The 13331-nt window shown below is 36.8% G+C and overlaps 1 protein-coding gene across 1 annotated transcript; it reads right to left on the reverse strand.

Moving 5' to 3' along the window:
- Window positions 1–11357: 11357 nt before the first annotated feature.
- On the reverse strand, window positions 11358–12593 carry LOC119075019 (trypsin delta-like). The gene is made up of 3 exons (XM_037181428.1): window positions 12529–12593; window positions 11751–12461; window positions 11358–11689 (listed from the first exon to the last, which is right to left on the reverse strand). The coding sequence occupies exons 1-3, from the start codon at window positions 12578–12580 to the stop codon at window positions 11550–11552; spliced, it is 903 nt and encodes a 300-aa protein (XP_037037323.1). The 5' UTR covers window positions 12581–12593; the 3' UTR covers window positions 11358–11549.
- Between the last annotated feature and the right edge of the window lie 738 nt (window positions 12594–13331).

Consider the following 13331-nt stretch of genomic DNA (forward strand, 5'->3'; position numbering starts at 1 on the left):
CATATATGGCTATGCCTTCATATATGGCTATGCCTTCATATATGGCTATGCCTTCATATATGGCTATGCCTTCATATATGGCTATGCCTTCATATATGGCTATGCCTTCATATATGGCTATTCCTTCATATATGGCTATTCCTTCATATATGGCTATTCCTTCATATATGGCTATTCCTTCATATATGGCTATGCCTTCATATCCGCGGTCTTACCATTCTCCTAACAATTCAAATAAAGAGTATCCTGACTCCGTGTCTGTCAGTGACTGTATCCGATTCCGTGACCGGATTTTTATAATTTTTTGTGACTTTCATTGTCTACTACTCTAGGTTGCAAAGTTCTGTAAAAATATGCGGAAAACCTTGACCAGAGTCTCAAAATAGCACTTATCATCTTTAAACTAAGACTTCCAATTATCATTAAAACGGAACTAATCGGTTGCGTTTTAGTGCTGGCATTTCCCCTTACTCAGAGATCTTAACTCAAACTGTTATAAATGTCGCGTCGCATTAAGCTCATAATACCATACTATACTTCGTACGGATCTAAAAACGGATCCGGTGTGTTGGATTTCCATATTCCCTACCTGCAACAGTGTACAGAAAAATATTTCAATTTTATTCAACATTTATGCCGATTGTTAGTATATTTTCCGTTTCCCAGTTGCGTTACTATGCAGTCTCAAATGCAAATCCTACTGAATAATGCAACAGGAATACCAATGAGTGCCATTCAACAAGCATATAATGTGTATGCCATCAGCGATTATGAGAATATTAATGGTTGGATAATTCAAAGTATATGAGGGACCGTATTTTATCATTCATAAGAACAATTTCGCTTGTAGAAGTTAATACACATCCAATTAAAACTGCGACGACATAAGTTTTGATTAAAATAATGCCAGAGCGTCGATTTTTCATTTAAAAGACAAAAACTTTTCGAGGGCAATGATTCCTTTGCGGTGCACATTTCAGCTAGTTGAGTGATAAAGGGAATTTGAATTTGAATTCATCTAAATTTTAATTGAATAGATCCGTGATATATAACAAACAAAAGTTGTCGAAGAGATGTATCCATGCTTTCTCAACGAATCAAAGGGTTGATCAACGCACTTCAAGCATGAGGGCACTAAAACTTGACAGTGTGTCACACAACTAGGAAATAAATACTGTAAGAAAACCATTTCACCAACGCACTTCAAGCAAAAGTGCTATTTATGTCAGCTGCGAAATAGAGTACTTTTTGTATGAAATTTTATCCTCACTCTTTTTACAGTGTAAAATTTTGTATTGACACTGTCAAGTTTCAGTACCCTATTTAGAGTACCACTTTTGCTTGAAGTGCGTTGATTTCATATAAAATAGTACTCTACTTATTTGGCAGTTGTCTACTATGATTACATTTGCTTGAAGTGCGTTGGGTTGATGTTTTTTTTTAACTTTATTTCTGGTTGAATTTGACTGTAAGAAATGGAAACAGAAATACTATAAGACAGGACAGAGAATGGTTTAACAAATGTTTGTATGCTTGAAAAAACAAAATCGATGATGTCAACAGTCGGTGAAAAATTGTCTAGACAAATTATCAACATTCAATAAAATGGTTTTATTGTAGCATTGGAAATTTTCTAATGAAAGTATGGTTAAGTAAATGCACCCATCGACCCTCAACCACTTCAGTCATAACTAATGATTTTTAAATTACGAAAAAGGCAAGGGTTCAATCGAAGAGTATAATTTTCTAATATATTATACACTGTTGTCGTTGCGGTTCATCCATAAATAACTTCCACCTTGAGAGGGGGTGGCCAAATGTGTCGGATTAGATCATGTTAGACATTGGAAAATCTTGGACTATGCTGGGAGCCGTTATACAAATCTGGAAATAAAAGCTGAACGTCATAGATGAACAGTCCCCTTGTTGCTCCTTTTATATCGCAGACGAAACGTGATGACTCGTTATCTAACAGGGAAAAGGCAAAATTGTTGAGAAGACTATATGAGATTTTTTTGTCACGTTAATCCATGCACGTGTGCAATTGTGTATACTGTGTTACATATTTTATCAATTGTTGTGTAAGGTAAGGTGTCCATTCGAATGAAAAACTATTGTGTCAAAGTAAGAAAGTTTCCCTGAAAGTTAATCGAAAATTGTGAGTTCTTAGATAAACAAAATTGGTTCATTGGCTTTAAGAAAGAGTGACACTAATCGCATAGTTTCTGAGGAAATGTGTGCAGTAGAACTGCTAAACGTTTGAACTTCGCCAAGAAAAAATGAGGAAACGCCAGAAAGTAAAAGCAATTTCTTTTTGGCGTGTGTGTAACTTTGGCGATTCAAAAAAAAGTATAAATTTTTTTCATGGCGCCATTATCGTTTACACGTCGAATTTACCGACATTTTGTCAAGGTTCTGAATGAAAAGGTTAGGACAACTCTGAGTTGATCACGAAGGCGGTGTCACACAGCTTTCGACAATTTAGACACATTTGGTTGAACACACTCATTATTCGAAGTGTTAACTTGATAAAAATATTTTTTTTTTAAGTTTTCTTTCCATACAATTTGTAATGAGTGTGTTTACCAGAATTTGTCTATTTGTCAACATTTGTGTGTCACCCGCTTTCGTGGGTTCTTTCAGAACCTTCGACATTTCACACAATATGTAATGAGTGTGTTTAACAATACCTCTGTCTAAATTGTCAATATTTCTGTTTCACCGCCTTTGTGATCAACTCAGAAGTGTCTCAACCTCTTCTTTCAGAACCTTGATCACAGTTATCATTCAAACAAATACTGTCACGAAACATGACACTTGAAACTAAAACGGGTACGGCAAATGAAACTAATATCTAATATCTAATAACTAATACCGAAAACGACATCTTTGCAACACGGTGCGGTTGAATGAATTTTAACTGATTATTTCGATGCACTTTTGATATTTTTGGATATTATTAGTCAGCTCGGAGCCCTGAACAAGGTTCCACAAAAATTTTTGATTTTCATCCGTACCGTCGGTGACAGTGGTGCATAGCCCATCCTGTCGACAGAGAGAGTGGTACAAAACTGGTTATGGCTGCAATCGGTAGTGCCTGAAATTTCGTCGTGGAAGGACAAATTTCACTTATTCACGCAACATGTCGGCACTGTTGACATGAGTCATTGTAAGTGTGGTGTCGATGGACAGCTGAGACTTCCAGCATTTCAGAATTACCCATTTTAATAACAAAAAATTTGAAAGAGTGGGTTTCAGGTGCCTCTGAAACTTGCAAATTTTACCAAATATGAGGGAAAAACTTTGAGCTACTGTCGGCCTCTGCGTAGACTGTCTCCAAAAATAATTTTTTGGTCATTGGTAGAGGAGATGTTGCTTCCACGCCTGTATGACTGTTTGAAAATCACGTTTTTTAAAATTTAGCGTGTCTTTGCCGGCTTCCCTTGCACTAATGGTAAAATTTTTTTGTACAATTGTTATTAGAATTTCAGGCACTACCGATTGCAACCATAACCAGTTTTCCACCACTCTCTCTGTAGACAGGATGGGCTATGCCAATCAAAAATTTTTGTGGAACCTTGTTCAGGGCTCCAACCTGACTAATAATATCCAAAAATATCAAAAGTGCATCGAAATAATCAGTTAAAATTCATTCAACCGCACCGTGGCAATCAACATTATTCAATAACAAGCAACCATAAATAATGCCAGAGTACTCGACAGTGCTATGATAATGCACCAATTGATCTCTCATCTAACGAATTACTTAGTTTGTGCAAAGACACTCTTTACAATTCAAAACTAACAATATCAAGTAGTTAGTCAACGCACTTCAAGCAAAAGTGAGGCAAAACTGCTATTCATGACAGCTGCTGCCAAATAGAGTACGATTTTGTATGAAATTTTATCCCCACTCTTTTAACAGTGTAAAATTTTGTATGGAGCACACTGTCAAGTTTCAGTACCCTATTTAGAGTACCACTTTTGCTTGAAGTGCGTTGAGTTCGTGGATTGCCCACGTATTCTACAACACACTTTAAAGTTTGCGTAAGAGATGAAAAATGCGTTCTTTGACTGATTGAAATCCGCGTCTTGTGCTTTCCAATCCCATAGCAAGACCGCGTTGAATACGCGAAAAATTCTTAGATAACAAGAAATAGAATATTTCCATGAAAAATACCATGACGCTTACACCCCAGCCATATAGAACAAATATGGGGAAATCAGACGTTTCCTCTATAGAGAGTTGATCGGGGTCAGATAGATAGTGAAAAACTACTTCTTCTCTAAGTAATTTGTCTCGGTCCACTACGTCGTCTGTAAATGGTGCAGCAGCGGTAAATCGTGTCCATCGCTCAATCAATCCGGCACAATGAAGCCGACTAATGATATCATTTATACGATCAGGAAATGAAAAAGCATCGTTCACGCGATATGAATAAAAAATTTCGTCGAGGTACACATTAGAAATGTGAAAGCCTCTAACACCAAGCTTTTCTTCGGTTTCCTCTTTTTCTTTCCAAAAATTTTCCGACTCAGAAAATATGCCGGAAAAATATCCGAGAACAAAGTTGCCATATGTCTGTCTGGTTGATGCTTCTTTACGTCCTTTGTAAATAGTCAGGTTTCGAAACATATTTTGCAGAGCTTCCGATTCTGGATAAATTATCAAGTTACTCTTGTAAATATCCTCCAATGTGTTGATTTGAGGCTGCATGACTGGTTGAATGAGATAGCTTTGCAAAATGGACATAAAGCCATTGACAAACAGAAATCCAGCGAAGGTTAGTGGTACGAGAAGACAAATTTCCGAAAGGGACCGCAACTGATATGTTATAAATCCGTTCTCGTTCATCAGGAGATACAAAATGTCTGATCCGCTTTTGAACAAGCTGATGTCTTTTCCGTTCTTGTATCGTATCAACGTCAATAGGACGATAGTCAAAGCAATAGTGAAGATAATGTAAATGAATACATTGGTGGACGTGAATAATTGTAGATAAGCCAAAAACACAGGGTATGGTTTTGATTTCGGCACTATTATCACTGTTTTGTCCTTGAAAACGGGATAAATAACGACATTTGTTACTGTTATTGCTCGTACGTTGTTGGTATCGAAATCAACTTTAGAACTTTCCAGAAAGTTATTATGCCACTCCTCGTCGTTAATACAAGCGAAAGACTTATAAGGAACCTCCCTGTACGAGGCATTCATGGCTTTAAATAAGGTTCGCACCAACGGGTCATAATGCATACGCCCACCATATGTTACATTCAGCTTATACCGGTGAAAGTTGCTATTTTGACTAAGAAAAAGTTTGTCATAATCACTGTCAGTAACATTCAGAACACGGAACGTTCCGAAAGGATTGAACGAAAACAGATTCAAAACGTTCACAGACTTGAACGATTCACCGTAACAAGCAACAAATATGCTGATGATTCTACAATCAAAAAACCACTGGAACAATTCCAGTAGATCGTCATTCGAAATTAAGTCGTCAAAAAATAGTCCGATTTTCATGTTGAGCTTCAATCGTTGAATGTCCTTTACTCGGTCCAGCAAGTTGATGAACTCTTTTCGCATTATTTTTGGTCTGAATTTTCCGATACCGACGATCGTGAATGGATTTGTGCTTCGTATTTGTTGTACATTTTTCCATCGGGTGGAATTATTCTTATGCACAAATACACTTTTTGGTATTAATGGGACCTGGCTTCCTACATTTATGAAACGGTTGATGTCTGCAGATGAATCCATTAATATCAGGTTGTGGTCGAAGTTGAAGCGTTCGTTCAATGTGTTAATAACAGCACTTTCCTGATATTCACTAGCAGAAATGCTTGCCAACAAATTTAGGACTATTGATACAGCCATCATTATTCTTTACGAGTCAAACACAGTTTACAGCTGCACTCATAGCTATCTAGTAATATCTGAAAAATGACAATTGAGTGATTCTCTATCTATGTAATGTGCAGTTAATTATTAACATCCAGCAATGTTCACTGAACACTAATCAACTATTGAGCCTTGATGTGTCGATTTTATTTAATGGATTTGTAAATATATTTAGTAACAATTACCTATCAATCAATGAATTACAACTTCAATGTCATTAGCAAACACGAAAGTATTCGGAGAACAGGCCGCCCATATTCTAGGACTATATGTATATCACCCAGAAACCACTTACAGTGGAAGTGTGACGCAAGTCCTTTTAAACTCTAACAAAAGAACTGATATCGGTGGGGTCGACGCTAACAGCAAAAAGAAATGTGTCACAAATGGTAGATTATTAGGATAGGGTAAAGAGCTGATTCAAAAAATTGTTTATTAAAAATAAGTTAATATTTCATTGCAAGGAAGGTGCGTCGAAAGTAGCAGATGATTCGGATTTATGAATGTATTTTTTCCAGGAAATATTTTCTGTATTCTGTATTCATTCACTTTACAGTCACTTCCTCAACATCTGCCACTTGTGTCGCACCTTTCTTATAATGAAATAAGATTATGAAAAATTACGAATTATCACATTTTTGTTTTATGGGGGATCTGTTATTCGCCTAGTCGGTTGGCCTGTAGAGGCGCCACCATTTTTTTATAGTTCAATGAAGTGCCACAGCAGTGAAGTTTGTTCATGAAAAAATAATTCAGTAACATCAGTCTTTTAATGAAGAGAAGTACTAAATTGTAATAGATTTTACCCTCAGTTTCTAAACTCCATTCTTCGATTATATTACTACTCCCACAGATTTTGACAGCTGTTATATAGAGTGTTATGATGAAAGAGAAAGAAATATTTTGACAAGTACCCAAGACACAACTTATAATAGACTGGTCTTTGGTCCTCTCGCTCTCAACGTAACATGTTGAAAGAGAAAGCAATATTTTGACAAGTACCCCAAGGCAAGTTATAATAAACTAGTCTTCGGTTCTCTCGCTCTGATCATAACAGTCTATTGAATGCAATTTTTGAATTTCAGTCGAAATTTTTGTCGCAAATGTATAACGACCAGTTTACTGGGATAAAAACCAAAAAACCATTCAATATCAAGACTGTCAAATCTGTGGAACTAGAAACTATGTAGAATCTGTTGAAAACGAAAATGTGATAATTCGTTAATTTTGTTAAGTGTAGTAACTTATTTTTAATAAACATTGTGATGCCTTTCTTTTTGCTGTAAGCGTCACCCCCACCATTATCAGTTCTTTTGTAAGAGGATATAGGGACTTGAAAATTTCAGCCAAATCCACCGAGTTATAAAAAGTTTCACCATAACAAAGTTACTGGCCATTTAGAGACGTATAATGTCAAAATTGACAGAATTCTTTTGTTCTAATATCAATTTTGACACTATTCGTCGCCCATACGTCGCTCTCTAAATGGCCAGTTACAGTTAGTAAAATTCATCAATTCCTTGCTAACGGAACAATTTATTTAAAAAAATTTATTGTGTACGGATTTGCGTCACTAACGCAGGGCCATGATGAAACGTTTAATGCAATATTGCTTACTAGCACCGTCTTTATTTCTAATGATAAAATGCACACGTTTAGTAGTTTGAATGTGAATTGTCAAACAAAACTTTGAAATATTATATTGGATTAGACCGCTCTTTTATGTGCCATATCAAAGCACATATACCACTAAACGCGTGGACTGTATATAAGTGCCCGGAAATTTCGAACAATATTACGTAAATAATGTGTGCCGAGCGAGCACGATGTACGTATAATGTTTAGTAGTGTTCGTTAATTGTAGACCTTGAATACCCCCAATCTTCCAATTCCAATGTTTTATTTGTTCATACACAACTAATTTCTAAGTGACTTGCGCTACTACACCGTTCAACAAACATATCCACGCGTTTAGTGGTATGCTGCATAGCGCTGCATAAAAAATGGTCGAATCCGATGTTTTGAATTTTTGCATGGGAATTGACGTTCAAACGTTTATATCTCCGTCGATTTTAAAGAATAAGAGCCAGATCTTGCTAGGGCCCAACTTTTATGGAGTTGTATCGATTGGCATACTCATTTGTGTGAAATACTTAGACACAAATTTTGGCTCAACACAAACGATACAACTCCATAAAAGTTGGAAACCTACAATTATGAAAAATTAGGAAATATCACATTTTTGTTTTACAGTTAGAGGCAGTGAATTTTCAGCATGAATTTGCTTAAAACTGTTTATATTTGTTTATACGGTTGAAGCTGCTACACGCACGCGCGTGGTAGTGGCAAAACCCTATTAAGACTTATAAACAGTTGTGATGGTTTGTGTGGATCACTGAATCACTGGATCAGCTGAAAACCAGCTGAAGGAAATTTATGCTGAAAATTCACTGCCTCTAACTGTATGTAGGATCTGATATTTCTAGTCCCACAGATTCTGACAGCTGTTATATTGAATAAAATTTGTGAATTTTTTCCCAGTCGAAATTTTTGTCGCATATGTACGTACCAGTTTACTGGGATAAAAACCAAAAAACCATTCAATATCAAGACTGTCAAACTTGTAGATCTAGAAATTATGTGGAATCTTTTGAAAACGAAAATGTGATAATTCGTTAATTTTGTTAAATGTAGCAAAATCTGTGTCTTATTCTTAAATATCAACGGAGACATCAACGTTTAAATATAATTGCCATACAAATGGCAATGAATGAAAATGACAAAATATGGCGATAACAGTGTTTTTATTCGCATCCGGTCCAACCATTGAATGGCTTCGACCTTGTTTTAATTACATTTTTCATAGAACCTGCATATTTATTTAATTTGTTTCCAAATTGTATACGGTGGGCTTGAACAAAACTTAAATAGTGTCGCGATACCACCTCTGATTTTTTTATATTCTTATTGAGGGACTCTTGTACTATAAGGAACCACATTCAGTTCGCGGATCCACTTATGGCCGTGCAGGACCGAACCGACGAGTCAATTTGAATACACATTGTTATCGAAACGGATAGAGTGACTAATTCTAAGCTAATTCGTGTGAAAATGGCTTCTCTCGACGACCTGGCCACAGCCAGCTAAAGTCGAAATTTCGACATTTTTAAATCGTGATATGTCCAAGATGAAGAAACTCTTTGAATGGCGATATTGGTAGAGGATTCCATGCTGGCTGTGGCTACGTGGTCAGGTTGTCGATGGAAGCCATTTTAATACGAATTAGCTTAGAATTAGTCACTCTATCCGTTAATATGGTGTTGAGGAATTTCGCGCCGCGTCATTTACAATAACCCACAAAGTGACATTTTCCTTATACAAAATGTGTCATTTTGTCAATTATTGTGAATGACGTGGCGCGAAATTCCTAACAGCCATCCGCGAACTGAATGTGGTTCCTTATAGTTAGGGATGGGAGGCGTTCAAAATTATCGATAATATCAATCGAAAGAAATTATCGATAATCGATTAATCATATCGTTATCGATAATTTAATAATTATCGATAATTATCAAAATATCGAAATTCGATAATTATCGAAATATCGATATTTTGATATTTATCTGAAAATTCATGATAATATACCGATATATCGGAATATATCGATAAATATCGGATTTTCGGACCGAAATATCGATATATCGAATTATCGATATCTTGATAATTATCAAAATATCAATAATTATCGATTATCGATATTTTTTTGAAAATTTTCGATAAAAAAAGTCGATAATTATCGATAATCATTTTCATTATCGCCCATGCCCACTTATAGTACTCGAGTCCCTCAATAAGAACATGAAGAAAAAATCAGAGGTGGTCCCGCGACTCTATTTAAGTTTTGTTTAACCCCACCGTGATGTAGGCTCCAGTACGACTCAGTAAAAAAAATAAATAAGACGAATCAACACAACGCTAAATTGTAGCCTAAATTCGTGCGCAAAAATAATATATTTTCGACTATAAAACTTTCTGGAACCGTCGCTTTGGGTAAATATCATTTCTATTAGTAAAGAAACTTAAGAGGCATCGAAGCTTAGCTAAAATTGTAGCCTACATTTGCGTGTCTCGTATTTCATTTTTGAAGAAATCTTTTTATGAGAATCCTTTCGGAAAAACGGACGACCGCAATAACGACCACAAATGTGTTAGCTTTAAATAGAAATTAGTTTTGGTTGTGATCGTTTGACGGGCTTCGAGAAAAGTCAACAGTTCAACGAAATGTTCATAAACTGCTCAGTTTTCTCAGAGCTGGTCATAGTGAAGTATCGCCAAAGTCAAATCGCCAAGATTTTTTTTGCGATTCATCACATTTTCGCGTTTCTTCACTTTTTGGTGATTTTTCTTGGCAATTTACCATTTTTGGTTGATTTGTTAAATCACCAAGAAAAATCGTTAGAGTAAGAGGAACACCAAGAAAAATCAACAAAGTTTGAAGAAACGCCGTACAGACAAATTTTCCATTCTTTGGCCATTTGACTCTGGCGATTCTTCACGGGAATCTTGAAATACACCCACTAAATCAGAAGCTTGTGCCAAATCAGCAAAAGCTGAACATCTACAGCTGGTCGACAAACGCAATACCTTTGGATCGAAAACAATTCAAATGCAAGTTACATACAGTGCATACATACGTTGAGGTCATCTGTGTGCGCACATACTATGACTGTTGTAATCTCGTTGTTTAGAATGTGTTTTGACTGTATGTTATACAAGTAGAGTGTGTTTGCGGATCAGCTGGTGAAGTTCAGCTGTTACTGATTCGGCACAAGCTTCTGTTTTGGTGAGTGTAAGTAGTCGGATTCGAAAAAATGATGATGCAATTAAATTTGTCTAGGCAAGTTATAATTTTAACAGGGTGTGAATTTTCATTGGTAAAATCGATCCACCCTAATCTATAACCATAGGCAAACGATGGATTTCTTCTTCGAATTCGGTGTGTTACAAAGGGCATATCAATACTATGTGTCCCCAGTATCGCGTACGGGACTAATAATATACCGACTATACCCATAGCTGTACGTGAAACAGTATACACTCCCATTTCAGATAATATTTTATATTTAATCCCATTTAAAAACGATCCGATGGAATATTTTTTACTTTACACACAATAATACAATTTTGAAAACCCTCTTTGTCCCGTGAAAAACGATGTAATCATTGCTCTTTGTGTGTGTTTCTTTTTTGTCGACACCAAACAACAAAACAGCCATTGAGCGGGTTCGTCTGAATTCATGCTGAGATATTACGTCCCATGAAAATATTTTATTTTTTTTAATGTTTCCATATATTTGATATGGTGATTGGTTACATGGCGAGGCGATACAGAAACCAGTTTCTTTTTTATGTCAGCGATCCCTTTTGTAAACGAAATAAGATGAACGCATTGGAATGTGACCAAACAGCTGAAGTGATTTGTATTTTATAATCAAACAACAAATACGAAGTTAATGTAACTGACACCCATACAACTTACAACTTCAGATCAGCCACCAGCTTTGTATTTTGGTGGTTGCTTCTTCTAACTATCTATTCCTTCAACTATCCCTTCAACATCTACAATTCTAGACTTAACCTAAAATGCTTAAAGTAGTCCGTTAATCCAATTACGAAAATAGGCAACTCTTGTGAAAACGCCAGGACTGTTTGGTCTAGCACAACCATCACCCCATGATACCACACCGATCAACAGATTTCCGCTATTAAGTGGCCCGCCTGAGTCACCTGAATAGTCAAATTTCATAGTTTTCTTGCGCATAAAATAGTTCTAATTATACACGCATACCTTGACAAGCATCGCGTCCACCTTCTGCGAAACCTGCGCATAGCATACTCGGAGTAACACTCTCTCCGTACATTGAGTTACAGTTCGCATTCGACAAAACAGGAAGACCCACGTATTGCAGCGTTGTAATTCCTGGACACTTTTCGCATAAGGCACCCCAACCCGCAACGTTGGCAACAATGCCGTCTGTGACGACAGCACCTTGCATTGGTAATGGAATGACGGCCACAGTAGTGCCAGTGGTCAGGCGAGATGCAATAACCATAACTGAAATATCGTTTTCAAGGGTCGTTGGATTGTACAAGTGATGATTAGTGAAGTCTGTAACGGCTACAAGTTCGCCACCAACTTGACTATCTGTCGATCCAGCCCGTATCGACAACAAATTTGGCGTTATACTGATAGTACAATGTGCAGCCGTCAGTATTCGGTTTGTTGTGATAATGCTACCGCCACATCGATGCGCACCGTAATATTGCATCGACACAATCCATGGAAAGTGGTCAATTGTAGTCGGGTCTCCATTGACCACTCTGCTTTGTGCAATTTGAATCATTCCTCCAACTGCATCGATTTCTTGATTTGTATCGTCCTTCTCTAAGTCCAAGTTGCTGGGATCCCCAGTATCATTTTCATCGTTCTCAATGTCAGCATCAATGGGAGCACCTGCCTCATCACCATCATTGTCTGTGTCCAAATTAACGGGACCAGCTGTGAATAATCAGCGATTAGTGATTCACTGTATGTCGTCATTGAGGTAATTTGAAAAATAAGATACCAAAAGCGCCAGCTAATACGATTGCAAGTACTACAATTATTGACTTCATCATTAATACTGATAGGTTTGTGGTTTCCAATAAGTCAATAATATTGTTATCTAGCGGACTACTGATAATAATTTATTGTCAAAATATGATATCGAGGGAGCGTATAAAAATTACAAATGTTTGCATTGGTTTAAGGCTAATTATACCTCATCAACTAGTCTTCTTTTATGTTGCTAATGTTTCGATCTGCGCCCAAATCATCATCAGGGCCTTTATATCAGTTAAAAAACAAACAAAACAATTTTTAAACAAATTACCCGAAAAGACGGATTCTCAAAAGAACCTCGTCAAGCTTCTAGTTCCATTGTCGTCGAGATTAACGTTAAGAAACAAACGTACATTATATACGTACCATTAGATTCAAGTGATTTAGGCTGCATTGTTTGATAAGGTGATTCTTATTCGGCCACATTACACTGCCGTAATTTGCATAAGAGACTTAGTTAAAAAACCGTCCAGGTAACTCAATCGGTAGAGCGATGGACTCACGCCCTATATGTCACGGGTTCGACTCCCGTGTCAGACATAGTTCATAGGGTTTTTCCTAATCGTAAATGATTAGTTATCACTAGCCAGCTCTATCGACCGTAATAGGTCTCTAAGAAAACACAAAAACGAGCCATCAGAACAGTCGGAGCGTTTGCTGCGACTGAGCCCCGTACAAACCCGTATATCTATTGCGTACGTGACCCTTGTGCGTCTGTCACCCTACTTTGACCGTAGGCCTATGCGCCGGTTAAAGTAGTTAAAGTAA

The sequence above is a fragment of the Bradysia coprophila genome, unplaced genomic scaffold (genome assembly GCF_014529535.1).
Source record: "Bradysia coprophila strain Holo2 unplaced genomic scaffold, BU_Bcop_v1 contig_151, whole genome shotgun sequence".
Taxonomy (NCBI): Eukaryota; Metazoa; Arthropoda; class Insecta; order Diptera; family Sciaridae; genus Bradysia; species Bradysia coprophila.

What these genes read in the sequence shown, in the direction of transcription:
- LOC119075019 (XM_037181428.1), bottom strand. Translation starts at nt 12,580, where the DNA reads ATGATGAAGTCAATAATTGTAGTACTTGCAATCGTATTAGCTGGCGCT. An exon ending in CGTATTAGCTGGCGCTTTTG is followed by an intron (nt 12,462 to 12,528) that starts GTATCTTATTTT and finishes GATTATTCACAG; the next exon opens with CTGGTCCCGTTAATTTGGAC. An exon ending in TGGACGCGATGCTTGTCAAG is followed by an intron (nt 11,690 to 11,750) that starts GTATGCGTGTAT and finishes TTGACTATTCAG; the next exon opens with GTGACTCAGGCGGGCCACTT.